Source organism: Enhydra lutris, unplaced genomic scaffold (assembly GCF_002288905.1).
Source record: "Enhydra lutris kenyoni isolate GAN:26980312 unplaced genomic scaffold, ASM228890v2 scaffoldscaffold6, whole genome shotgun sequence".
NCBI lineage: Eukaryota > Metazoa > Chordata > Mammalia > Carnivora > Mustelidae > Enhydra > Enhydra lutris.
Window position 1 is genome coordinate 514,498 of NW_019154090.1, and position 27,746 is coordinate 542,243.

The window sequence follows — 27,746 nt, forward strand, 5'->3', positions numbered from 1 at the left end:
GAGGCTGGCTGCTCCGGCCGTGCGCGTTGCGTGGAGCGGCGCTTGCACTTGAGGCCTGCGAGCGAGCCGCCGCGGCGTCCGTGCCCCTGGCGGCGCACCCCGGGCAGAGTCGGTGCTTCGCAGGCGGCTCTGAATGCGGGGTCCCCTGGGAGGGCGAGGGACTCGGGGACGCGAACCCCCGCGGGAGGTGTTGGCGTGAGTCCGAGCTTGTAAACCGCGTTCAGATCCGAGGCTCGACATCACAGTCCGTTTCAGGCCCGGGCTGAGAACGGAGGCTACTGGCCGGCGCTCTCTGAGCCCGAGGCCGCGGGCGGGCGGCTGGGCCCGGGGCGCGGACCGTGTGCCTGGGAGGGCAGCTGCAGCCCAGACTGTCCCCCAGACGCAGGAAGGACTGGTGGGGTCGCCTCAGGCGGCAAGAGAAGCTGGGAATCTGGACCTTTTTTATGTGAATCCTGTGAACTTTGACGAAGTTGGCAACTGATTAAAAAGTTCTGAAATCCTGAGAGGATCCAAGAAATGGTGCCCGTGGGCCACTGCGAACGCGACGGCTGTGTTCTTAGCCGCGTTTTTATCGAAGGAGACATGCGCGATCTTGCAGGAGGCTTGGAAAGCCAGGTCTGAATCCACTGCTGACCACACATCAGCATCATTGTCCTGTTTCCCACATCTGTGCTCAAGAATGATGTTTTAAAAATACCAATATTTTATTTACCTTAAGATTACTTGGGGCTTGATTCACACTGGTCAGGAACGCAAGCTCTGGGGGGAGACCGGGGCTTCTGTGTCCGTCGGCCCCAAGCCGGGGGCCACAAAGATCTCCCTGGCCCGCTGGGGAGTGCGGTTCTGGCGGCAGGGGGACGAGGAGTGCTCGCTGTGGGGCGTGTTCTGTATGTCCTCATGCCAGGGACCAAACTGTTCTGTGCGGTAACTTCCGGGTGTGTTGTGAAACTTAGCACGGTTGGCATTGCAGAGGCCGGAACTCAGATTTGTGCTCTGCAAAGCTTTGAAATTTGGGGGGACTACGGCCGCGAGTGGGGGGCCTCTCTGCTTTCGGCCGCGTCTGGTTGAAGTGTGATGCGGCCCTGTTGAGTGGGGCCCACCCACTGAAAGTAGAGGTCCCTTCCTGGTGAGGCGGCCAAACCTGGAGAAGTCAGCACCAAAGTTCAGTGTTATTTCAAGCACAATTTTACTTTTTTTTTTTTTTTTAAGATTTTATTTATTTATTAGAAAGACAGAGATCACAAGCAGGCAGAGAGACAGGAGAGGAAGGGAAGCAGGCTCCCCGCCGAGCAGAGAGCCTGATGTGGGGCTCGATCCCAGGACTCTGGGATTGTGACCTGAGCCGAAGGCAGAGGAGGCTCTAACCCACTGAGCCACCCAGGCGCCCCACAATTTTACTTATTTAAAAGAGTTTATTTTTTAACTGCTTTCCATACTCTCTGGGGGGTTCAAACTCAAAATCCTAAGATGGAGAGTTGTGTGCTCCACCGGTGGAGCTGGCCAGGCGCCCCTTAATTGCCATTTTGAAGCAGACTTTTATGCATGTTTGCTTAAAGGGCTTGGTTTCAAAGCTTAGACCTAGAACACAAAAGCTATATTTTAGAAATGGGCAGGAAATCTGTGCGTGTCCGTGAATTCATTGTTGCAGCTTTTCTGGCTAAAGGCGGCTGAAGACAGTTGTCAGATCCCTGGAGGTCCTGCCCCAGGACTGTGTGGCCCAGGACGTGGTCTCTCCCGCCATCAGCATCCCCCTGCCACGACGGTGCACATCTGACAGAGGACAAGCCTACACATGTCACAGCAACCATACGTCTGTGGTTTACATTCTGTGGGGTTTTGACAAATGTATGGTGTCAAATAGCCACCATTGCAGCAGCCTCCAGTGTCCTATCACCGTCCTAAAGCCCCCTGTGCCTGCCTTTTCATGCCGCTCCCCCTCTGGCCTCTGGTGACCAGTCCTCTTCTCCCCGGGCCCACAGTCGGCCTCGTAGATGGGCGGCGTTCACTTAGCAAGCTGCGGTTAAGGTTCCTGCGTGTCTTTTTCAGTCTTTAGAGCCCACTTATTTTTGTCCCTGAACGATATTCCATCGTAAGGAAACTTTGAAGGACTCGGTCCTTTCCAGTGGGCTCAGAACAGCACTCCACAGTTGGGGTGGGGCAGGGAAGCGGCCCCAGGGCCCCCCGCACCGGCCCGACTCTGGCGGACGGGGCTGGTCTGTCTGCCTTGGAAACTCTACCAGATAGATTAGGACTGTTGCTTGCAGGCTGTTGTGTAAAGACGTAAGAGGAAAACGGTTTTGTGTGCATTTACACAGATACCACTGTGGCTGCTCTTGGTTCGTCCCTGATGTCACAGGTCTCCTGCGGTCCTCTCCTTTCTGTCAGAATAATACCCGTTTGGAGCAGGTCTCCCTGTGACCAGTCCTTTGACTTTTCCTTCACCTGAAAATGTCTTTGTTCTGCCTTTATTCCTGTAGGGACTGTTCAGTCCTGTAGAATGCTGGGCAGGCAGCTCTCCCCCTTCAGCACGAACCTGCTGTCCCTGCCCTCCGGCCCGCCGCTGTCTGGCCATGGCTCTGGGTCCTATGGAGGGGGTTCTCCAGCCCGTGGTTGGTTCCGTTTGGCTGGCTGCTTTCAAAATGCTTTTCCTTTTGTCTCTGGTTTTCAGCGGTTTGGTCATGATCTGGGCATGGGGTTTTCAAGGTTGTTCTGTCTGAGGTTTGCTGCACTTCTTGGGTCTGTAAGTTTTAACCTTTCACTAAATTTGGAAAGCGGTCAGCTATGATTTCTTAAAAAAAAATGTTGTCAGCTTCACACTTCTTTGCTTCCGGGACTCAAGTGATACAATGTCCAATTTTTACATTTTTCTACATTCCCTAAGCTCTGTTCATTTTGGTTTTGACCCGTTTTTCTGTTGTTCGGCGTGGATAATTTGTGCTGACCGTTCATTTCCTTACTATACCGCCACCTTCTCCCATCTCCATTCGGATAGGGAGCCCATCCAGAGAGTTTTTTATTTCTGTTACAACTTTTTCTTTTTCTTTATTTAAGATTGTATTTATTTATTTGACAGAGACAGAGATCACAAGTAGGCAGAGAGAGAGAGGGGGAAGCAGGCTCCCTCCCAAGCAGAGAGCCCGATGCAGGGCTCGATCCCAGGACCCTGAGATCACGACCTGAGCCGAAGGCAGAGGCTTAACCCGCTGAGCTGCCCAGGCGCACTAACTTTTTCTGTTTCATTCTCAGATCTCCGTTTGGCTATAAGTCTTGTCCCTGTGTTGAGACATTTTCTCTCTCCACTTGTTTCAAGAGTATCTGTCTTCCTCCCTGAAGCCTGGTACACCAGCTGCTTTCAGGTCTCTGACGATTCATTTCAGAGTGGGCTTTTCTTGATAATTTTTTCTCTTGAGAACTAGCCAGACTTTCCTGCTTTTTATGTCTAAAGATTTTGGATTGTCTTCTGGATGCTTTGAGTATTGTGTTGTGAGGCTCTGGGTCTTCTTTAAATCTCAGAATGTAGACATTTCTGTTGGAGCGGGAAGGCAGCCGGGTTAGGTTCAGGCTGAAGCTTTGAGCTCCTCCTGTGGGCACGGTCCTGACATGAGCTCCATCTCTAGAGCCGCCGCGGTGCTCTTTGAAACCGTCCTGTAGGGTTAGTTCTCCAAACCTTTGGTTTGCCGTTTAGGGTCAGACCCCCACACAGATGGTTGTGGGGTGACCCAGGCACCCCTTCCATACCTCCTTCCTCTGCACAGTCTCCCACATACTCTCTGGGCCCAGGGTCCCCATCCTCTGTTTATAAACCTGTGGCTTTGGTGTGTCCTCTGTGCTGTGACACCCCCGCATTGGGTCTCCCTTGGGCGAGTGTTAGCACGGAAAGCAGTGGGACCCCCAGTCCCACTATATGCCTCTAGTCCCTCAGTTTTTGGTGACAGCTGGGCCACTACCATCACAGGGTTTTAGCAGGGACCAGAGCTTGCTAGAAGGCAGAGCCAGTTAAAAAAAAAAAAAAAAAGTAATAACAAAAGCAGGGCCTTTCCCCCTCTTTCGTCATGTGTGGGTTTCCCTTCCGTTTCTGTAAACCAGAGCCTGGACTTGTCCCCAGATGCTTACTGCGCACAGTTCTGGAATGCAGAATTCCTGAAGTGAGACCAGGGGACCTACCTGCAGAGGAGTCCGTTTGGATCCTGGTCTCCTGTCCTGTCCCCTGCTGTGTGACCACTGAGTTTTCAGGCCCCTGTGCAGCAGCCCCGTGTGTTCTGTTCAGGGGTTTTAGCTCTTACAAAGGCAAAGATGGGGGGACTGTGATTATTTCAAGTTCACCAGAACCAGCGCTGGAATAGTCCTTCTCTTGTTGTTTTCAAAAAGCAGCAGGCTTGGACTGAAGGCTGGATCTTCCAGGCACAGGTGCTCGGAGCTCTGTTGTGCACAGTCTGAGACCACCTGAGACCCTGTGCCCTGCCTTGTGATTTCCTGTAGCACTTGGGACCCTGGCGGAGTGACAGTCCTGGTTCCAGTGTCTTCTTCAGCTGAGCCATGGCAACCCCGGATGTGAGTGTCCACATGGAGGAGGTGGTGGTGGTCACAACGCCGGACAGCGCAGTGGACGGGAGCAGCGTGGAGGAGGTGAAGACTGTGCTGGTGACGACCAACCTGGCTCCCCACGGGTGAGACGGGGCCTCTGTCCTGGGAGGGCCACTCGGGCTCTGGTGGAGGTCCTGGCATCGTGTAAGGACTGGGGGGGGCGGGCGTTAGGAGTTTCTTTTCCTTGAGTGTGCCTTTTTTTTTTTTTTTAAGATTATTTATTTGAGAGAAAATGCACGGGCAGGGGGAGGGGCAGAGGGAGAAGCAGATGGCCCATGGAGCAGGGAGCCCGATGTGGGGCTCCATCCGGGGACTCCAGGATCATGACCCGAGACAGAGGCCGACGCTTCACTAACTGAGCCCCCCAGGCACCCATTTTCCTTGAATGTTCTAAACTGGACTCGAGTGTCCGTGTCTGTAGAGAGTGTGAAGGAGCAATAGAAATGTCACGTCGGCCAGGGAGCAGAGAGAAGGCGCATGCTGTGTCTCTTCTCCCCGTCAGTGTGGTCCCGCGGTCCTCGTTTCTGAAAATACGTGATTTCTCTTTCAATGAGATGGACAGTAGGACTGTTTTTCAAAGTGAAGCTGGGAGCTGTTTCTCCCTCGTCTCTTGTAATAAACGTGCATGTAGGCCGTCAGTCAGCAAGGCTGCCTGGGAGGCTCAGCTACGTGAGGGTTCGACTCCTGACTTCAGCTCAGGCCCTGATCTCAGGGTGGGGACGTCGAGCCCCGCATTGGGCTCACACTGGGTGTCGAGATTCTCCCCCCTCCCCCCCCCCCGCTCTCAAAAAATTTTTAAAAATAAAAAAAAGAATATTGGGTGGCAAAAAAGTCCACATGGGACCTGATGGAACTGCCACCGCGTAGGGGCAGAATGGCTGACATAAAGGAGCAGGTCACCCTGGGCAGGGCGCTGGCGTCCCCTCGTGCTTCCTATGATTTAGGCGGGAGGTGGGAGGGCAGTCTTCCTGCCGCTCTCGTCTTTGCTGTGTGTGGCACGTTCACACTGACCTCTGCACGTCCCTGCAGTGGGGGTGAGCTTTTGCCTTTTCCCGTCTGATAGAACTTCTGAGCGGGAGGCACTAGATCAGCCCCGAGCTCAGCTCCGGTCTGCACTGCTGGCCTAGGGGTCGCTTGGGTTTTCATTCCTCCGCACGGGTCCCTTGCGGCTGCTGCGCTCCTCCTCGGGCCTGGAGATGCTTCCTGCCTCGCTTCCTCTGCAGCCGTGCTGTCCCGCCCGCAGGACAGGACGGAGGAGGGCGCGGCTCCTGCCGAGCCCCTGGGTTCCCAGGGGACGACGCCAGAGCCTCCCATCCCCGCCAGTGGGCAGTGCCCGAGCCCCCCTCCGGGTTTGGGACCGACTGTGACTAACTCCCGGCTCTAGAGCTGGCACTCCCGATGGCGCCCTGGACGCTGTGAGGAGCCCCCAGCAGCCGTTCTGGCTGGCCCGCTCCCGTCCCGGTCACACCAGCCTCGCGGTACCCACCCCCCGCAGGGCGGGGAGGGACTCTTGGGTGTGTCCAGTTCCACACTGGCGTCCTCTGAGTGGTGCCTGCTGCCGTGGGCTGACAGGATTCGGAGCAGCCAGCGCAAGCGTGTCTGGGGTGGTGTCCTCGGGCTGTGGGACCCTCCAACAGCGTGTGTCTTCATCAGCTCCGCTGCCGCACCAGAGTACCCCAGACGGGACGGCTGACGGCAAAGACACTGACCTGCTCTCGGAGCTGGCGGCCGGGAAGTCTGGGACCAGCCTCACCGTGCCCTCACCTGGTGGGCAGAGAGGTCCCTCTCTCTTGCCCTTCTCATAAGGTCGCAGTCCTGATGACCTCATTTAACCTGAATTACCTCCTGAAGGCCCTCTCTCCACACTGGGGAGTCCCGTTGCGGTCGGGGCCTCACCAGATGAATTTGGGGCAACACAGTTCAACCCAGTTCATGCTTCCACCCTGTCCTGGAGGGCCACTGTCTGCTGTCAGTGTTCAGGGGGCTGGGCTGGGGGCGGGAGGGGTCCCATTGTCCAGGTCATTTGGGTTCTCTCCGTGCCCCTCTCCTCCCCTCTCAGGGCAGGGCCTGCCCCATACTTGGGGGCGCGGGAGGCCCCTTTCTCCTCCCAGGGTGTTGTGCCAGGCGAGGTTGGCACGGTGTCAGGGATGGGCTTTCCCGGCCTCAGCCGTGTCCTCCCCTGGTTGTCCCTCACCCTTGCTTCCAGAGGCAGCTGATGCCCAAGCCTCTGGGTGTGGAGCGTGTCTTCTCACCTGTATTTGCCATGTGACTGTGAAGTTTACAACAGGCTCTTAAAAATTGAAAATGACAATTTATTATTATTATTATTTTAAAACATTTTATTTTTTGAGAGACAGTGAGAGAGAGTGTGAACGAGGAGAAGGTCAGCGGGAGAAGCAGACTCCCTGTGGAGCTGGGAGCCCGATGTGGGACTCGATCCCGGGACTCCAGGATCATGACCTGAGCTCAAGGCAGTTGCTTAACCAACTGAGCCACCCAGGTGCCCGGAAGTAACAATTTATTATAACAAAATACGTGGCAGAAACTGGGGAAATACTGATGAGCAAAAATTAAAGCAGGTTGTGTTACTGCCACCCGGAGACGGCCGCAGCTGGCGCTCTGCAGCGTCCCTCCCAGGCGCCCTGTTCGCGTGCGAACACGCACGAGTCTGTCTTCTCTCAGCCTTGTTGTTGTTCAGTGCTGTGCACACAGAGCGGTGTTTCCCGCCCCCCAGAACCGCCACACGCTCCCTTGCAGCCCCGCGGATGAGACGGATCCCACTGTGAGGGCTGCGTTTTGTTCGGGTTTGGTTTCCTGGTGCTCCGTGATCTCCACTTTTCCACACTGACATGTTTCAGCCCTTCTCCTACTCTGTTCGCGTTCATCGTGGGTTCCTTGAGGCGGGTCCCGCTCTTGCTTGGGGAGGGTGCCGTGGGCAGTGCCCGACGATTCTCAGGAGCCCTTTGGCTAGGCCTGGCCCGAAAGCCTGCAGTTTGAACAGAGGACCATCTAGCCGGTCCTTGACTTGGTCTTTATCCTGAGGCCATTTCTTACTTTGAAATCTGTTGCCAGGTGGGAAATTGGAGATGTGAAGCAGCTGGACCCCCACGTTCCGTTAAATTCTGCATCCGCAAGATGACTGTCTCCCTTTTTCACACACCGTTGTCTGCACTCCAGGAAGCTGGCTGTCGCTTTCTGCTCTCCCTGAGACTTTCCTTAGGAGCTTCGCACTCAAGTCCCTCAGGGCTTTTCCTCTTTGTGACTGTGGCTCACATTTTCCCAGTTTTTCCTCCGCCGTATGGTGCACGGTCCTTTTTCCAAGGCTGCGGCAGCCACTCCTGTCTTCCGCCTACCCCCGCTTACCATCTCTTTCTGCTTAGCTGCTTTCTCCCAGGATTTTGTGACAGCAGCCCACTCGTGGGACGGTGTCTTCGTTGGGTTTGCTGCACAGCGGCCCCAGGCTCAGGGGGCTACTACACTGTGAATTTGGCGCTTTGTGGGGCCAGGCTGGCCGGCCAGGCCGTGGTTCTAGCGTAGGCCTGTGCTGCTGGGCGCAGCTGGGTGACCTGGTGTGTCCTCACCAGCTGGGGTGGCTGAAACTCTTTGCTTAGGACTGCTTCCTGGCTGGCTTCATGGTGGAGGGTTCTAGCAGCAGGCATGGGAGCCGCATCCCGTAGCCGGGAGCCAGGGCAGCAAAGCACGGCTGCCGGCTGGCCACCGGGCCGGCTGCTAACAGAGGGAAGGAGAGGCTCCCTGTGCCGTCTCCCTGGAAGGAGGGCCCCACGCCTTCAGCGGAGCCAGCTTTATCTTAAAGAGCCTAAAGTTACTTCTCTTCTTGTTCTGTGAGAAGTTTTACCTACTACTCTATTAGTTGGAAGCTGAGAGTCGCTCTTGCTGTTTGTTTAAAAAAAGCGTGTGTCAAAAAAGCCGGTTCACTGCTTTGTGGGTGCTGATTTCTTTCTTTCTTTCTTTTTTTTTTTTTAATTATTTATTTATTTGACAGACCGAGGTCACAAGTAGGCAGAGGCAGGCAGAGAGAGGGGGAGAAGCAAGCTCCCCGCTGAGCAGAGAGCCCGATGTGGGGCTCGATCGCAGGACTCTGAGATCATGCCCCGAGCCAGAGGCAGAGGCTTCACCCACGGAGCCACCAGGCGCCCCTGGGTGCTGATTTGTGTTCTGGCTGGGAGTTGGGGGAGAGCTTGGGAGATTCCTCATTTGAGAAAGTCTGCTGAGCCTGCCTCCCATCATGGCTTTGCCATGGCGATGGGCACGCGTGGCCAAGGCTGGGAAGAAGAAAGCGTTTTGTAGGTAGCCAACAGCTCCTACCAGCACTTGCTTTAAGTAAAGTGGACATTTTTCAAAGGCAATTAACTGATTTCTGCTGAAAGCAGCGAGACAGGAAAACAGACCAAGACCTAGGGCAGAGACAGAGCGCTGGGCAGGCACACAGGCACAGGCGGTCTGTCCCCTGTGTCTGCCTTCCTGGATGACCCTTCGGTCGCAGTGGGGTCACGGCTGGGTTTCCCCAGGGTGGTCCCCACGGAGGGCTTGCTGCATATGTGCACACACCCCTTGGTGGGGCCGTGGTTGTGGCTGTCTTGGGTTGGCGCCTCCCTGTGTCCCACTCCTGACTCACTGTTCTTAGGATCGGCCTGGTTCTCCTGTGTGAAGGGGCACGCTCCCTGTTTCATCATCGTCCTTTCCACTCCCAGGTCTGGCTGGGAAAGACACTTGCCCTTTGCGTGTGTGCCCTCTCTGGAGAGCTGATGCTCTCACTTGATTCTTCTTCATGGAGGAGTCGCTCCCAGTGGGGCCCAAAGACCAGACTCCAGGTTTGCGTTTCTTGTCAGCTCTCACTTCTGACCCGGCTGGAGGTGGACTAAGGCCTCGGAGACTTGGAGAGTGGGCCTTGCCCGGCACTGTCTGTGGCGCGGGGGAGGGGCCCCAGTGGAGGTGTGTTGCTCTTGGGCCGCACTGAGTCCGTGTCAGTTCCGGCTCTCCAGGGAGCAGGTGGCATTAGATGTGCAGGAGGGAAGGAGGGCGCGGGTGAGAGGTCTGACCCTGTTGGAGGAAGGAGAGATGGGAGGATTTGGGTGTGAAGAGCCTCAGACCTGGCCTGCTCTGAGAGGCCTGGCCAGGCCCTGGGTGCAGACAGAGACCACGAGAGGAGCCGTGCCTGGGATGGTTTGCTGGGTGAGTGAACGGCTGCCCATAAGCCATTCCTGACTGTGCCTTTGTGTGTGACCAAACCTCTTCCCACAGGGACGTGCCTGCGTGGCCCTCAGTGGCCAGGAGGGGGTACACCTGCGGCGTCCCATCCAGGCCTCAGACCTGCTTCTCCCACGGGGCTTTACCGGTGTGGGGATACGTCATCTGTTGGGTTAGTCCCTACAAGTGTGTGTCCAGGTCAGAGTGGTGCACACTGTCTGGCATTTCTGCCCCCTGCCTGCCAGGCCCAGAGATGTCTCCAGCTCGAGTGTGCTGGGTGTGGGTCCTGTCTCTGCCCTAGGTTTTGGTCTGTTTTCCTTAGGGCTGTCCTGTCGATCTCAGGGCTCCTTAGGTAACAGTAGAAATAAGCTGTCTTCCTTGTGCCGTACACCTTTCCCCCAGTTTTCTTTCTTAAAGTAATTGTTTATGGGGTTCCTCCCCATACGGGTAGTTCTTATTTTTATTTTCTTATTTTCTTCGTCTTTGTCTGGCTACGGTATACTTTATTGATGGTACATGACGAGGTCGGGCTCCCCAAGCCCCTCCCCTTCCTCAGGGAGTCTGGGATAGGAACTGTTTGGAGGTCGGGAGAGTCTCGGTGCCCGGGAGGCTGAGTGGGGCAAGGACCCCCAGAGCTGAGGGCCTCTCTCTTCCTCTTGCTGGCGCTGGTGGCCCAGGGGCTTTTACTCCTCAGAGGCCATGTGGACCATCACGTCCACTACTCGGTAGCTGTGGTCAAACCGACTGTCAGACCAGGAACGGAGCATGACAGTGGTCACTGAGAGCAGTGCCGACCCTGGCATTGGAGGTGGGAGAGTGGACGTCCCTGTTAGAGCCGCAGGAGCCAAGCTGGTCCTCTGTGGAGCCCAGGGTGCCCTCGAGGGGGCTCTCCCGTGCCTGCTTCACCACCTTCTTGACGTCATCGTGTTTGGCAGCTTTCTTCGGGCGGCTGGTCAGATCCACGGCGGACACCTTGGCGGTGGGGACACGGAAGGCCGTGCCAGTGAGCTTCCCATTCAGCTAGCTCGGGGATGACCTTGGCTATAGCCTTGCTGGCGCCAGGAAAAGCAGAGATGACGTTCCAGCAGCTGCTCGGCCATAGCACCACAGCTTCCCAGAGGGGCAGTGACGGCATGCACTGTGGCCACGAGTCCCTCCGTGGTGCTCAAGTTGCGTCGTGTGTGACCTTGAGCAGAGGGGCACGTGTTTGGTGGTGCAGGAGGCTTTGCTGGCAGTCTTGAGGGAGCCGTTGTATTTCTCACGGTTCGTGCCCATCCCAAACACGGGGGCTTCAACGGGGTGGAGGTGGGGGGTCAGAAATGATGACCTTCTTGGCCCCACCTTCAAGCAAGCCCTGGCTTTCTCCGTAGTGGGGGAGACGCCAGGGACTCCAGAACATTCTCAGCAGTGGCATCACCCCATCCGATGTTCGTGGGATCTCGCTCCTAGAAGAAGGAGCAGACTTTCCACTGACGACAGGTTTCCCATTCGGCCCTTCCTGTGCCACGGAATTTGCTGTGAGTGGAGCCCACTAGAGCACGCAGACCATGTGGTCGAGGTCAACGAAAGGTCACTGGTGGCGACAATATTCACTTTGCTGGAGCTACAGTCCGTGCTGGTGACCAGGCATCCAGTACCGCCAAATGCGTTGACTCCGACCCTCACGGTCGTGTCTCGGGGACAGGACAGGCACTGCCTCAGAAGATGCGACTGTCTCTCAAACGGGGAGGAGCGGCGAGCCTTATTTTTATTTATTTATTTATTTTTTTTTTAAAGATTTTATTTATTTATTTGTCAGAGAGAGAGAGAGAGGGAGAGAGCAAACACACGCAGACAGAACGGCAGGCAGAGGCAGAGGGAGAAGCAGGTTCCCCGATGAGCAAGGAGCCTGATGCGGGACTCGATCCCAGGACGCTGGGATCATGACCCGAGCCGAAGGCAGCTGCTTAACCAACTGAGCCACCCAGGCGTCCCCTTATTTTTATTTTTTTAAGGGAAATTTGTCATCTCTTTTATTTCTGGATTTTGTGTTATTTTTTGAGAGAGAGGGCCGCCCTCATGCACAGGCCGGTGCGGGAGAGGGGCTGAGGGAGAGGGAGAGGGGTCTTCAAGTGGGCTCCCTGGCAAGCCTGGACCCGACACCGGGCTCGATCCTATGACCCCGAGATCACAACCTGCGCTGAGACCAAGAGTAGAACTTGACTGAGCTGCCCGGGGCCCTATGTTTTGTTTTATTTAAGAAAACTTTTCACCACCTTGAAACCATTAAATTTGTTTTCTTTTTCCCTCCTTTTAACATTTTTTCTGGTTTAGTTTTTACGTTTACATTTGACTTATATATGTAATTTATTTTGATGGGAGGTTAGGCCGTGGGTGATTTTTTTCCACTTTCTATCATTTTATATTTTCTGATAGTTTTATCAAAAGTATGAGATCATTATAATAGAAATAAGAAACTTTATATATTTTTTTAAATTTTTTAAGTTTTAGAGCACATGCAAGCAAGTGAGCAGGATGGGGAGAGGGACAGGGAAGGAGAGAACCCCATGCAGGCTCCACGCTCTGTGCAGAGCCTGACACGGGGCTCGATCTCCCACCCTGAGATCATGACCTGAGCTGAAATTGAGTCAGAGGCTTTGCTGACTGAGCCACCCAGGTACCCCAGAATTTAAAAAGACTTCATTAAAGAAGGAGGGGCGCCTGGGTGGCTTAGTGGGTTGAGCCTCTGCCTTTGGCTCAGGTCGTGATCTCAGGGTCCTGGGATCGAGCCCCACATTGGGCTCTCTCCTCGGCAGGAAGCCTGCTTCCCCCTCTCTCTCTGCCTGCCTCTCTGCCTGCTCGTGATTTCTGTCAAATAAATAAATAAAATCTTTAAAAAATAAATAAAGAAGGAGGGGGTGCCTGGGGCCTCAGTCAGTGAAGTGTCTGCCTTCAGCTCAGGTCATGATCTCCGGGTCCTGGGATCAAGTCCCACATCGGGCTCCCTGCTCAGTGAGGAACCTGCTTCTCTCTCTGCCCCTCCGCCGTGTTTGTATGTGTGTCCCCTTTCTCTCTCTCTCTCTCTCAAATAATAAGTCATATCGTAAAGAAAAGAGGAGATTTAAAGTTCCCACATAGGTGTCACTGTTTGCACAAACGTGTCCTGCTGGCCGCACATGTCAGGGGCCATGGGCACTGGAGATACTCAGGGAAACGCCTGCTGGGAGCAGCAGTGCAGTGACTGTCCCCGCAAGGTCCCTGACCTGCACAGCCACTGCTGGAACTGTGGGCTGCATCGGGAGAGGGGGCGCACCAGCACTCGGGTGTGCCCGGCATGCTGTGTGAGCTGACGTCTCCTTCCCTCCCTCCCTCCCTCCCAGGGGCGAGCTGGCGGAGGACAGCATGGAGACAGAGAACGCTGCAGCGGCCGCGGCGGCTGCGTTCACAGCCTCCTCGCAGCTCAAGGAGGCCGTGTTAGGTAGGGAGCCTGCCCACTCCGTGCTCCTGCAGGATGGTCTTCCAGGCAAGGAGGGGCCACCCATGGGCTCATGCCCCAGGGTCCTCCCAGGTGGGGCCTGGCTGGAGTCTTCGGGGGCAGCTCAGCCTCTCCCCGTGGCGGGGCGGAAGCTCCATTGGTGGTTAGACCATCAGGGTGTGACTGTGGCTCACGGCCTCAGGACCCCTCACGTTAGTAAGAGCAAGCTTCTCTAGAATCATTTCAAGTAAAGCTTGATTCTGTTTCCTTAAGTGGTTCTTCTGTTGAACCCCCATTTAATGTGGTTATGGTCATTCTACTCTCCTAAAATTGATCTTTGGGGTCTTACCTGAGCCTCTAACCTGGGACTGATGAGCAGTGCCCCTGCCCTGTCTTAGTCCTTCTTGGGTCTTGGTTTCCAGTTTCTGGTTGGTGGCTGTTTTTTTGCGCTTTGGCAGAGAGTATCTTGGGAAGGTTGTAACTGGTTTTGTTTTTACCCTTTTCCTGTCCCCACACCTTGTGAGAAGTGAAGGTGGCTGAAGAGGAGGAGAGTCTGGAGGCTGAAATCGTGTACCCCATTACCTGCGGAGACAGCAGAGCCAACCTGATCTGGAGGAAGTTTGTGTGCCCGGGTATCAACGTCAAGTGTGTTCAGGTGGGGCTCCAGCTCGGGCACAGCCCAGACATGTGTGCCCGCTGCGGGGGAGGGGGGCCCTCGTGGCACGGCAACCTGGAGGCCAGCCGGGGGTGGGGGTGCGGACGCGGGGGTCGCATGTGCTTGGGAGAAGAGAGGAGAAAGGGGTGGGTCTTCCGGGACGGACAGGGTTGTTGCTGAGGCCCAGGGGAAGGCTCAGGAGGTACCAGTTCCTTGTTTCTGGAACGCGGCCATGGGGAGGGGCTGGGGGAGTAACCCTGATCGTGCCAGGGGCAGCCACAGTCAGCAAGCTGGGAGCTGCTTGTTGTGGTGGACTGAATGAGGGGTGTGCTTTGGAAAGACTCACTGAGTAGCCAGGAGTCAGGTGAATGGGAGAGGTGCTCTCTTTTCTGCCAAGGTAGATTAAGTACCCAGACTCACTCTGTGGGAAAGTAGCCAAGAATGCTGGTGAAGATACTTTCCTAAAACACTTTCTGGAAGCCTCCGCAAGCCAGCAAAAATGGTTGAAACAGTCAAGCTGACGGTCCGAGTAGAGGTGGGCTGTGGGGGAGACCAGGCAGCACGTGCAGCCTGCAGAGCCTTTGCCTGCCCCCGGCTTGCTCAGCCCTGCAGGGCTGGAGGCCAGAGGTGCAGCCCAGGGCTTCCTGAGCTGTGTGCTTGAGGGCAGGGGTTGTCCCCTGGGGTGCTCTTACTTGTAGAGGTCTGTCCCCTCAGCGTCAGGGCAGACCACTAACAAGGGGGCCCAGCCCCACTCTGTCCCCGTGGACAGGGAGCCTGCTGCCGCCCATCTGAGCACTGAGGGATGGGGGACCCTTTGGAGGACGACCCGTGGGGGAGCTGTACGGTCGGTTCTGGTTGTAGGCGGCTCCTGGCTGGCAGTTCCCCCAGGAATCTGACCGGCGCACATGTCCTTTTTGGAGGAACTCCTCTTCATCACAGGTTTTGAGTGATGTTGGCAGACAGTTTCAAGGGAGAAGCAGCTCATTGTAAAGGAAGCAGAAGCACTGAACATGGGAGAGGACGGCCCAGAGACCACAGATAGCACAGGACTCACAGTGCTTCGGGCCTTGGGATTTTGAGAGGGAATATAAAATCGTTATGTTCAGTTTATCTCAAGAAATAAGAGAGGGCTGACATGAAAAAAACATAAATATATTTAGGAAAACAAACTAGGAGCGAAAAATAGAATTAAAATAGAACCCTTAAGGGATAGGTTTTATCGCAGATCAGACCCAGTCGAGGAGATAGTTTGTGAACCGGAAGGTAGAAGTAACGTTATCCAGAACACAACCCGCAGAAATGAAGAGGGCAGAGAGGCTCGAGAAAGGCTGATACATCAGTTGAGCTCTGGAAGAAGAGAAGAAGGATCGGAGGATGTTCATAATGGAGAGAAGGTGACCGTGCACAGTTCAAGACACGCAGCAAATCCCAGACCGAATGAGGAGAGGGACCGGCCCCATGTCAAGCAGCCGTGGGAGGCAGCCCGAAGGGCCGGCGCCGCCCGGGGCAGTTTGACACTGCGATCATTGCCCGGAGTCTGGGTTACGACTCAGGTGAAGTCAGAGGCCACGGGGCTGTGTGTACTGCTGTGTGTTCCGTGGCGTTCGCATCAAGAAATAAAGCTCTCTTGTTGGCATGCCGGCTAGCAGACGTGCAGGGCTGAGGGGGCCTGGACTCCAGGACTGGCCGCTGAGAGCTGCTTGGGAGCAGGCTCTGTGCCTGTCCCACATGGTGCTCATGGAGAGGGAAAGCACTCTGGAGGGGGAGCCGGGCAGGTGGCCCCTAACCAGGTGATGACATGAGCGTCAGGACAGACCTCCGTCATGGGTCTCCTGATCAAATGGGCGGGAAATCTGTGGCATTCCTGCCAGAAAGGCATAGCCTGACTCTTGTCCTGAGAAGATGCAGGGGACAGTCAACAAGACATTCACTTGCGTGCTTCAGAAGTTTCAAGGTCAGGGAGACAAGGGTGGACTGTTCAGGGAGCAGGTGTGCTGCGCTGTCTGGGCTGGGGCCTGGCTTGGAGTCAGGTTGCCACAGAGGCTATTACTGGGCCACTGAGCAGCGCTGCCTGTTGCCTCTTGAGGGACAGCACACGTCAGGGCTGATTCCTGCTCTCGAGAGTGGTGCTTGTGTGGCAGAGCCTTGCCCTCAGGAAATGGACCGCGGGTGCGGAAGACAGGGCCTGAGTCCTCTCGTGTGGAGCAGTCGGCAGGGAGGCAGGGAGAAGGGCCCCAGGCAGGCAGCTGGGCAGCCTGGGACTTTGTGCTAGTCTTCCACTCATTCTGCAAGTTCAAAATAATAGCAAATTAAGGGTGAGAAACAAAAGGAGGTTTACCGCAGACGGCGTCATAACGGAACCACACAGCAAGAGGCCGAGAAGGCCTCGCGGGGCTGAGAGCAGACAGGTCCTCAGGAGCAGGGGTCCCACCGGTGGCGGGGTTCCTGAAAGTGCCGTAGCGGCCGGAGGACGAAGGAGTGGGGTCCTGGGCTGAGAGAAAGGACTGCACGCAGTGAAGCCCTCTTTCCAATCTAGGGGGCGTGCGGACATTTCAGACAAAACTGCATTGGCCACGAGCAAGTCCTCCCTGAAGGGCATTTGGGGAAGAAGTGCGTTTCAGGCAGAAGGAAAGTGATTCTGGATGGGAGTTTTTTGTTTTTTTAAAGATCTTATTTATTTGATGGAGAGAGAGAGATGACAAGTAGGCAGAGAGGCAGGCAGAGAGAGAGGGAGGAGGAAGCAGGCTCCCCACTGAGCAGAGAGCCCGATATGGGGCTCAATCCCAGGACCCTGAGATCATGACCTGAGCCGAAGGCAGAGGCTTAGCCCACTGAGCCACCCAGGCGCCCCCGGATGGGAGTTTTTAGGTCCAGGAGGTGTGCAGGTGTCCAGGAAGTGGAAACATAGGGGTGAGCCCACAGCTCTGACAACACGTCTTAGGAAGACTCCTAGCCAGGTAAAACCTGTGGCCCCCGGCTGTGGGGTCACGTAGCCCCGGACCCCCGACAGCCCAGGTAGGCACAGCACCCAGCCTGAGAAGGGAGTGGGACGTGCCAACTACTAAGAAAACTCTGGAACTCGATGAGCGGTGGTTGGCCCAGACAGCGGCAGGAAAGGAGTGGCAGCATGTGTAGACAGGACAGTGGAGTGAAGCGTGAGGCGCGGGAGCGATGGATCCCTTGCGTGTAGCTGGGGTGGAGGGACCGCGGCCCCAACGGTGTTACAGGGGGTGGGGGAGAGAGGATGTCACACCTAGGGGAAGGGGGGATGATGTCATGCCTTGGAGGAGGGGCAGGGACAGTGTCCTGTCTGGTGGAGTGGGGGTGTCTGGCAGCGGCCAGATAGGTGCTCTGCCCCCGCTGCTTGGGCTCACAGCCTGTTTCCCTGATCGGCTAGACGAGGGGTCGAGAGGCTTCCCAGACTCAGTGAGAGAGTGTGTGGGTGCTCAGGACCTTAGGAAAAGGACTCGCATCAGCGGGTATCCCCAGGCTGCTTGCCCAGGCAGTGACCTGGGTCTGCTGGAGATCTGAGGACCCGGCGCTCTGTGCTCCCTGGCAGGCTGTGCCGGAGGACCCCGGCTGGACCTGAGCCCAGCCAGCGGGGCCCCGGGGAGGTGCCTCTCTCTCCTGCCTGCTTGTTCCCTAAGGAAATACAGTTTCATTTTGATTCTTCAGTTCCAGTAATTACTTAACACAACGGAATAGGGTATTTTAGCTTCTCGGGCCATCTGAGCTCCAACACGGGGGGAAACCGGCCCCAAGCCCTGACATTGAAACAGATAAGTGTGCATTGGTGCCCGAGATGTGTGCTGTGAGGGTGTCGGCAGGGTGGGGTGAAGGGGTTGGGTCACCGCTTAGCCCGCACGCGGTCTCGTGCTGTTGTGACGTCATGCACGTGTATTACTAGCGGAGTAAGTCTTGTGGCAGTGGGTTTGTTGAGTCGTATCTGGAAGGAGTGAGCCTGCCTTTCATGGCGGTGTGGTCCCCTCCGCTCCCCCAGCTCAGGGCACCATCTCTGTCTCTGAGCTCCCTCCCTGGGTTCAGGGGCGGTACAGGCCGCAGACTGCCGGCAGCCGGAAGCCAGCCCTGGGGCACAGCGGCCATGGCTTGTGTTACGTGAATTATTCTTTTCCTTCCTTGACGATGCAGCTGGTCGGGCCCGAGTTGTCAGACCAAGCGCCAGTCCGCAGCTGCCGGCCGCCCCACACCCCCTCACTGGCCGGGCTCTGGCCAGCGGTCAGGCAAGAGAGGGGGGTCACGGGCCGTCCCGCCCCAATTCTGCGGTGCTTCCCTCCACAGTATGATGAGCACGTGATCAGCCCGAAGGAGTTTGTGCACCTGGCCGGCAAGTCCACCCTGAAGGACTGGAAGAGGGCCATCCGCATGAACGGAATCATGCTCAGGTGGGTGTTGGCGCGCGGCTAGCACCCGCGCGTGTCTGGGGGCCGCACCGGGCATCCTTCTGTTTGCTTTTGAGTTTCTAAGATGAGGCCCGTCCTAGACACAAGTGCCGATGGTGCTTGGGACGGCTCCCGCTCACAGCCCTGCTGGCCGTGGCCCTGTCAGATGGGCTGGCCTTGGAGGCCCTCGCTCGGCCTCCCTGTGCATCCCCGTGTTGGAGAGAGTGCTCCCACGCCTCCCGCTGCAGCCGCCGAACCCCGGAGTGCGTGGGCACGGGCTCAGGTCTTGAACCTGCAGTGTGTGTCCGTCTGGCCACCTGTCCCTCTCTGGCACAGCCTGTCTGCCTGGTGATGGTCCCGTCCAGACCATGCCTGTGTCCAGTGGCCGCACCTCCATCTCCTGGGCCTTCTCTCAGGCGGGTGGGTTTGCAGAGGGTCTAGTCCTGGTCCCTGACGCTCCCGGTTGTGCTGCCAGCGGGTGCTGGGTCGGCGCCCCGTCTCTGGCTGTCGGTGGTGGTATGCTCCAAGTGCGGTGTCCCCTTGCTCCTCACAGACCTCCTTTTCCCTTTGAGATTAATCGGGAATTTGTAGGAAGGTCTGGGCTGGCTCCCAGCTCCTTCACAGACATCAAATCCCAGAAGAGAGTTGATCGGGGTTTGTGCCTCAGTCTCCGATGGTTGTGCCAGCGTCCCAAGGGGCCTGCCTCTCATTTGCATGGGCCGGTGTCAAGGCCAGTGTCCGCTCTGCTGGCCTCCCTATGTGTGTGACCTGTCCCCAATGGCCTTCTGCCCCTTTTCCCATCACCTGTGAAACAAGTGGTGATGCCCCTTCTGAGAAGATGGAGGACATCGATTCCTGATCTTCGTGTTTTCACGTTCCTGCTTTTGTGGTGAGAGCTCACCCCCCTCCGATGAGGCAGGGGCACCTCTCTCTGGCATCCAGGGCTCGCTGCACGGCCCCTCCTGCATGCCAGGGCAGAGAGGGCTGCCGTCTGTGACGGTGTCTGGCGTGGCGAGACTGGGTCACTTTGCTGCTGAAGTGGGGGCTCTCCTTTGTCCTCCATGTGCTTATTCCCAGGAAAAGTAGCTCTGCGCTGTCCTTGGGTGTGGGTTTGCTGCCGGGGAACATTTGTGGGCCTTGGTGACACTGTCCCTGTGAAGCACGGTGTGGGGTGGCATGGGTGGACGCCCCAGCCAGACACCCAGCCGGCCTGCTAAACCTGCGCTCCTGGAGCGTGCCTGCCGCTTGGCGCCCTGAGGTCGGCCCTGTGCTCCCTCGTGCAGGGCTCAGGGCTCCTCTCTCAGCCCCACCCATGAGGTGGGCCCCTCGCTTTCTGGAAAGGGTCTTGGTGGCCTAGCTGTGAGAAGGCCACAGGCCGTTTCCTTGGACGAGCACTGCGGGGGAGGGGCACCATGGGTCCGCAGTGCGCCCCGAGGCTGGCGCAGGCACACTGTGCAGAGGCCCCGCGACATGGAGGCCACGTGTGGAGGGGGGTGAGTTGACACGTCCAGACATAAAGCCAGGCCCTCCAGAGGGGCCTTAGTGAAGGGCCTCCCTGGGAAGCCTGTCCCCAGCGGGCGGAGGACGTCCTGTGCCCTCCTGCGAGAGCAGAGAACGGGGTGCAGAGCAAGAAGCCAGCACCGTCCTGCTTTTCCCCTGCACACAGAGGGCCCAGCTGCTCCGGGAGGGTTTTCTGTCCCCCTCTGCCTCACAGTCAGTGTGTGGGGGTGTCCTCAGCACTCCTGTTAGCCATGGGCCCGCTCCCCAGGGCCAGCCGGCGGCAGAATATCCCGGAGGCGTGAGTGCCCATGACCAGCATCTCTGGGATGACTGCCCACCAGGACCTTCGTCTCTCCTTCTGGGCGCCAGCCACTGCGGTTCTGGTCCTCACAGACTTCCTGCTTATGCTGCCAGCAGGAAGTCTGCGTCCTGGCCCTCGCTGGCACAGAGCGCTGGCTGGGGTCATCGGAGAGGCCCATCTGCAGCCTCCGTGGTGCCCACCTCCCGCCCGGTGGTAGCCACTCTGCAGCCACTGCCTGTCCTGGGACCTGCCCCCAGGCCAGCCTCTCCCTTGTTAGCAGGATCTGAGGACACTAGAGTGGGGTGATGGGAGGGGAGCAAAGCACCCCGGGCACCGGCCGTGCCCACCAGTGCCTGGATGTGTTCTCCGTCTCGGGTCTCCTTTGCCACAGGAAGATCATGGACTCTGGGGAGCTGGACTTCTACCAGCACGACAAGGTCTGCTCCAACACCTGCCGCAGCACCAAGATCGACCTCTCGGGCGCCCGTGTGTCCCTGAGCAGCCCCACCTCCGCCGAGTACATTCCGCTCACTCCCGCCACGGCTGACGGTATGTGCGGCCCGGCCTCCGCTCCGGCGCGGCCGCCTCCTTCCTCGCTGAGGGAGCCTGGCCGGGTGGCCATTTGCATCCACCACGCGCTGGGGAGCTTGTAAATGCCGCGAGAGGAGCGTGATGTTGGGGATTGTCGAGCTGGCAGTGGGGCCACGGAGACGCAGTTCTTTCTCCTCTGTGTGTGTTTGAAGACGTCTGTGATTAAGTCTAAGAGCGGATGCTCCGCAGAAGCAAGGACATCCTTTGGTTGCGCTGGCACCCGTGTTTGTGGGCCTTGCGGAAGGTGGTGCAGAGTTGAGGTTCAGAGCTCGAGAGTGGGTGTTGGGTCGGGAGGGTTGCTTGCTAGCTGTAGAGGCTCACGGTGGCCGTGTCTGGGTTGCAGTGAATGGGTCTCCCGCTACCATCACCATAGAGACCTGTGAGGATCCCAGTGACTGGACCACGGCCATTGGAGGTACAGGTCCTTCTGAGTGGGCTCCTTGTGGGCGGGCGGTGGGGGATGTGCTGGGCGGCCCTGGGAGGGGTGCGGGCGGGCCCGAGGGGCCTCCTGGAGGAAATGCCAGTGCAGAGGGTGGAGCTGTGCCTGGCCCCCGTTTGGACCTATGTGCGCTGGACCCCGGGCCCCCAGCAGCCCTCTGCCCCTGCCTGTGGCAGGAAGCCCGCCGCGCCTGCTCTGTGGGTTCTTCCTGCTCGCTGAGCCTCTCCGCCCCCCCCAGATGACACGTTCTCCTTCTGGCGAGGGCTCAAGGACGCGGGTCTGCTGGACGAAGTCATACAAGAGTTCCACCAGGAACTGATGGAGACCATGAAAGGCCTGCAGCAGCGGGTCCAGGACCCCCCCCTACAGCTCCGAGGTGAGGGGCTCAGCGTCTTTCTGGCATCGGTGGGCACCACCCGCCGGGCTCCCTCCTGCTCTGGGCAGGGGCAGGGGTGCTGGGGTGCTCTGTCCCGCCCTGCCGCACCCCTGGGATGAAACCGAGTTGTAGGCGCAGGACCCAGCTGTGCCGTGGCTGAGCAGAGGTGGCCGGAGAGGGCCGCGCAGGGGCCACATGCGTCCCAGGCTCTGGCCGTGTGTCCGGGGGAGCCCGTTCTCAGTGTGCGCTTGCCCCTTTAAGATGCCGTCCTGCTGAACAACATCGTGCAGAGCTTCGGCCTGCTGGACCTGGTGAAGAAGGTGCTGGCGAGCCACAAGTGCCAGATGGACCGCTCGCGGGAGCAGTACGCCCGGGACCTGGCAGGTGCGTTGGGGCGGGGCCTGCCTGTGGCTGCGCACCCACTCGGCCGTCCCTGCTCGCAGCCCCGTGGGACAGCTGCCCTGAGGGAGCACTGGGGCAGAGTCTGGACTCGGGGAGGGCCAGGGGAGCTCTGCGCTGTCACGCAGGGAAGCAGGGAAACCGTGACGTGGGGCCTGCGTGTGGCACCGCCCCGGCCGCTGTGTGCAGGAGAAAAGTGGGAGAGGGGACCAGCAGCCAGCATGGCTCCCACGGTCCCCTTTTCTCTCCGGGTGGCCCCTCGGCATCTGGACGCGCTGGGCCGTGTGCAGCCGGCCCCTGTGTGTGTGGGTCCTCCCTCCCTTTTATCTCAGCGTATCACGACCACACTTGCCCTGCGGAGGTGAGGAGGAGCGGAAAGTAGGAATGGGGAAGGTCCGTCCTCTTGCTTGGCAGCTAGGAGGCCACCTGGGAGACGGCATTTCTGCTTCCTCGGAGGGGCGGTCCCCACAGGCCCTCAGACAGTATCCCTGTGGGAGACGGGGTGGCACAGGGACAGAACATCAGTGCCCGGTCAGCACAGGCCCTGTGTCAGGGGGTGTGTGGTCTGATGCTCTCTGTCCCCTCCTCGGGTCCGCACTGGTACTTGGTGCCCCCCCCCCGTCACCCTGTCCCTGCAGTGATGCTGTCCTCCCTCCTCGTCCCCCTCATTCCCGCAGTGATGCTCTGCCCCCTGCCTCCGTCCCTGCATCTAACCCCTGGCCCCTGCGGTGAACTCTGCCTCCCTCGGTCCCCTCAGTGACTTCTGCCCCCCGTCCCTGCAGAGACCTCTGCCCCCCCAGTCCCCGTGGTGACCTCTGTCTCCCTCGGTCCCTGTGGAGACCTCTGCCCACCCCCGTCCCCGCAGTGATCTCTGCCCCCCCATCCCTGCGGAAACCTCTGCACCCCCCGGTCCCCATGGTGACCGCTGCCTGTCTCCCGCAGCCCTGGAGCAGCAGTGTGACGAGCACCGCCGTCGGGCCAAGGAGCTCAAGCACAAGTCCCAGCACCTCAGCAACGTGCTCATGACGCTGACCCCCGTGTCCCTGCCGCCCCCCACAAAGCGGCCCCGGCTGGCTCGGGCCACATCCGGGCCGGCGGCCGTTGCCTCACAGGTGCTCAGTCAGTCTGCCCAGATCGCCCTCAGCCCCGGCGTGCCCGTGTCCCAGCTGGCTGGCGTGCCACTCGGCAAAGTGGTGTCTGCGCTGCCCTCCCCTGTGCTGGGCAAGGCGCCCCCCCAGGCCGCTCCTGCCAGCTCCCCCGCCTCTCCACTGCTGGGGGGGGTACACGGTGCTGGCCTCGTCGGGCACCGCCTTCCCCGGCGCGGTGGAGATCCACCCGGACGCATCGAGCCTCACGGTCTTGAGCACGGCCGCCATGCAGGACGGCAGCACCGTGGTCAAGGTGGTGAGCCCCCTGCAGCTGCTCACCTTGCCGGGCCTGGGCCCCACCCTGCAGAACGTGGCCCAGGTGTCACCTGGGGGCAGCACCATCGTGACAGTGCCCACGGGGGCCGTCGAGAGCGCCGTGGCCGCCTCGGGACCCGAGGAGCATACGGCCACCATCGAGGTGGCCGCCATGGCAGAGGGCCATGAGCACAAGTAGACACTGTTGGAAGGCGAGGCCCCTCAGGGGCACAGGGTCGGCCGCCTCTCCTCAGGCCGTGGCCGGGCAGGAGCGTGGCCCTGGCACCCCGCGGGTGACGTGGGGCTGAACCAAAGAGAGGAAACACCAAAACAGACGAGGAGGAAAAGGGATCGCGAACGACAGACCTGTGTGGCCAGCCTCGCTCTCGCACTTCCTCCCCCTTCTTTCTTAGGAAATACATTTTTCCATCCGTTGCTTATTGACGCTGTCTAGACGTTGGGCCTGATCGGGAGCCAGGTAGACGAGGAGGCAGAGCCGGGGAGCGGGGCACAGACCCCGTGGTGCAAGGGGCCTCTCGGGGGCCTGAGCCAGCTGGGGGAGGGGTATCACTAACACGTGTCTTGGGAACCGTCCCCAAGTGTGGAAACCCATGGATCCTATGGATTTGGTTTCTTCCCACAGTTTTCTGTAGGTTTAGTGTGGCCTGGCACCCTGTCCTCCTGTCTCTGAACAGGCCTCGGTGCTGGGCTGGGGTTCCTGGGCACCCGGGTGGGTTGGAGGGAACCCCCCTGGCACCCGCCTGAGCAGGGGGCCACAGAGCCCCAGCAGCAGGGTTTGCCGTCTGCCCACCTCCCTCCACCCCGGCAAGGGCTCGAGGGGCCCACCCGGGGGCTGTCGCACAAGCACTGGGGGTGTTTTTAAGTGAATTGTTTCGTAGGCTTCTAGGAAGAGGCAGATTTATAGCCTTTTCAGCCCAAGCAATGCTGGGTGCCTGGCTCCCAGAATTCGCTCTGGGTTCCAGGGTGCTTTCCACAAGCAGCTGTTGGGATGGCCCACGGGGGACTGTGTGTGCTGGTGGTTCCCGCTGCTCCAGCCGTGAGCAAGTGGCACCAGCAGGCCGTCCAGGGAGAGTGATGGTACGTGTGCCCCTGGGGCTTCGGCCCCAAGGGTTGGGAGTGTGGACAGAACCAGACAGGAACTGAGGACGATGGCCTGGGCCAAGGGTGCTTCTGCCCCCCCCCCCGGGGGGGCTCGTGACTCCTGTGCTCAGCCTGTTGATGGGCCACCATGACAGCCTTAGCGCGCCCCCCCCCAAGTCCCCACAGCCCCCGCCTGGAGGTGGAGATGCACCTGCTGGCTCACGCTGCTGCCTGGGGCCTTCATATGCGCCTGCGCCAGGACCAGTCGTGGTGGGGGCTGGGATGCTCACTGGCAGGGCCATTTGTGGGCCATCGGCAGGTGTGATTTTGTATGCAGGAGGGAGAGTGGGCAAGGTTCCCCTGAAGGCCTGGGGCCTTCTCCAGCAGGGCCCCAAGGCCCGTCTGAGCCCTTGAGAGGCAGGTCCCCTTAGACCTGCCAGTTCTGTTGCCTGCTGAACACCCTTCTCGGGGAGAAGGGGAGGGGGCTCCGAGGACAAGCTGCCACCCCACTGTGCTTTGAAGGGAACTGGGCTCTGTGCGTCCTTCCATCCCTCAGGTGCCCCAAACCTACCGGAGCGGGCCTTGCCCCCCCAAGTCAAGCCACTGAGGTGGTCTTTTTCTGTTTTCTTTCTGTTGCCTACTTGTTTGCTGTTGTCATGGGTCAGCTGGTTTCAGCATGATGTTTACTTGCTGGTGTATGTCCTCAACCTCATGGAGTCCTGATGCTGTTGGGCCCGCGACCCCCCGGGGTGGGCCCCGCGACCCCCGGGGTGGGCCCCGCCTGGCCTGGCCTGGCCTGTCCGTCTGCACCAGCTCAGACCATAGGAGAAATCACGTGGCCGATAAAACTGGGTCTTGGCCGTGGTTGCGGCCCCCTTTGAAGCCCCCCCTTTGAAGCTGCTGCCCTGCCCTCAGACCGCAGGGGTGTGGGAGGGAGGTGCGCCTCAGGGCCATAGAAGCAGAAGCCACAGCTTCTGAAGTAACGATGAGGGCAGCCCCTCCCTCCTCCCACCCGGGCTGGGGGCAGACACCTGTGCCTGGAGGGGCCCTGAGCAGGGAAGGGTTCCTGGAGCTCTGTCCCTGCCGCCCCCCCTTTCCAGGCGCCTCAGGGTGGGACCACGGGTGGCTTCTGGGGAGCAGGACTGGATTGGGTTTTTCTCTGGGTGCCAGGCACCGGATCGGGGCAGCCTGGGGAGGGAAGCATCTGGGTTCTACTTTGTATGTTGTTTTGCAAGGATCTGCTTGGTACTTTGATTTACAGTAAAACATTTTTCATAATGTGTCTGAGTCTTTTGATAAAAGCCAGTGGAGGGGGCAGGCTCATGTGGGGCTGTGTCCTGCACACGGCACTCACACCCCGCCGCCTGCTCTGAGGGGTCAGCGCCCCAAAGCCCATCCTCTGTCCCTCAGGCCAGAGCTGTTTGCTCATCAGCACCAGGCGGACTTCCTCACACCCCCCCCAGCAGCGTTCCGGGAGTCAAGGGGGGTATGATGATGCCCTAGACTGGGGGCCACGGCCAGCGGACTGGGTACGTTTCCTCGCCTACAAACGTGGTCCGGTTTATCTCATCCCCTGGCCGCACTTGGACTGCCCACAAGCAGGAGTCTCGGGGCCCCACCTGCGAGGGCTTCCCCAGGTGGGAATGCAGGGCCGCAGTGCTGAAGCGGAAGGGCGCCCCCCGCCCTTGTCACATGGGGGAGGTTGAGCCACCTGCCAGGAGACCGGCAGAGCCAGGCTGTGATCCGGGCTCCCTGCCCGGTTGGGAGCTATAGCCAGGACGAGGAGAAGCAGAGGCGCCCCCTCCCCTGGGGCAGCTGGGGAGGAGGCCTGGGGGGACGGAAGGCCTGGGGGGGCTTCGCGGAAGCGGGGCACCTTCCGCAGTAGGGCTGAGGGGCCTGTTTGTGTCGCCCATCATCTTGGGCTCCACAGCCCTTTCTAGGAGTCCTTGCTAAAGAGGTTTTGAGAGCTCCCCACTCCTTTCAGGAGGAAACCAACCCCTCATACCAAGGGTTCATTCTTGGGGAGGTGTGTGGGGAGGGGTAGGGCCCTCTGTGGTGACTCCTGCCCCCAGGAGCACTGTGAGCCCAGGTGGGCAGTGGCTGTCCACTCCTGTGTCCTCAGCTGTGGGGCCGTGGGTGCCTGCCCTGGGCAGGTCTGCTCAGTGAGCTTGGAGGCTCCTGCTGGCAGCTTTGTCGTGGGTCCCAGGAGCCACCGGCAAGAAGTGTCAGGAGGCAAGGCTGTCACGGGGATGTTAACGAGGGGCACAGCCCTCTCCAGGGGCAGAGGGGACATGAGGGGGTCCAGGCGGCATCACTGCTCAGCAGACGACCTGGAGAGACCATCGGTGGAAAGTGGGCAGTAGGGTCACTCTTGGTGTTGTGGCTCCTGTGGATTTGGACAAACGTGGAAAGACGTTTTGCCAGGTCATCGCAGCGTCTCACTGTTGGCACCGCCCCGAAGCCCTCCAGCAGCACCTGCTGCTCCCCCGAGCCCCGCCCGGGGCACCTCCCGTGCCAGAAGCAGCACAATGACAACTCTGGTTTCTGGACAGCAGATCCCAGTCAAAACAGCTTCAGGAACACCCTTTGTGCAGGGTTCCCTCTTGTGCGAAGCACTGTTCCTTCCTACAGCTGTTTATTTTGTGGTGGTTTTCTTTACTTTGCCTTTAATTACAGATGGTCTGAAGTTATTGCTATAGCCGCGTTTATCTATTCTCGGTGGGCAGCTGCCCGGCGTACATCGCCCTGTTTTGTTTTGACCCTACTGTGCTGTTGTGCTCTGGTGCGTCATTGGGTAGCCAGTAGTTGTATCAGTCTCCTGCCAGAACCCGGTCTCAGATTCTCAATGTCCTGATAAATGCAGTCCTTCTACGTTGGTGTAATGACTGGTACGTTTGGGTTCAGGCTCTTATCAAGCTGTCCTGGAGGCTGAAGGGCTGGACAGGGGTTGTTGGGACTCGTGCTTTCTTCTGGGTTGGCCCTGCTTGTCTTTTCCTCCCTCTTCCCCGCCGTGGCAATGACGGAGCTCTCTTCTGTGTGGGGGCTTGAAAACGTCCGCAGATTCTGTGACACTCACCCCACTGAAGCTGGAGACGGACCCTGCTCCCTCTGCTGTGGGCTGGCCTTAGGGACTCACCCGTCCCGGCGGGACGCGGCAGAAGCCACGTGTCTGACTTCCAAGGCTGGGCCGGGCAAAGGCAAGAGTGGTTCCACCCGCCGCTCTCTCTCTCTTCTTGCGGACACGCCGGGGCTGCAGCCCGGGTTGCCGGCTGGGGAGACCGTGTGCTTGTAGAGACAGGTCCTCGAGGAGCCGCTGCGGGTCCAGCCCCCAGCCC

The 27,746-nt window shown here is 58.9% G+C and overlaps 1 protein-coding gene across 1 annotated transcript; it reads left to right on the forward strand.

Annotated features, from left to right (window-relative positions):
• Positions 1–3,194: 3,194 nt before the first annotated feature.
• LOC111141405 (glucocorticoid modulatory element binding protein 2) lies at positions 3,195–25,689 on the forward strand. Its single transcript, XM_022493930.1, is given in 10 exon segments — positions 3,195–4,667; positions 13,152–13,249; positions 13,774–13,901; positions 18,201–18,304; positions 20,494–20,651; positions 21,037–21,108; positions 21,371–21,508; positions 21,770–21,892; positions 22,850–23,181; positions 23,183–25,689. Coding segments are annotated over 10 exon segments (1,611 nt in total). The 5' UTR covers positions 3,195–4,536; the 3' UTR covers positions 23,510–25,689.
• Positions 25,690–27,746: the final 2,057 nt, after the last annotated feature.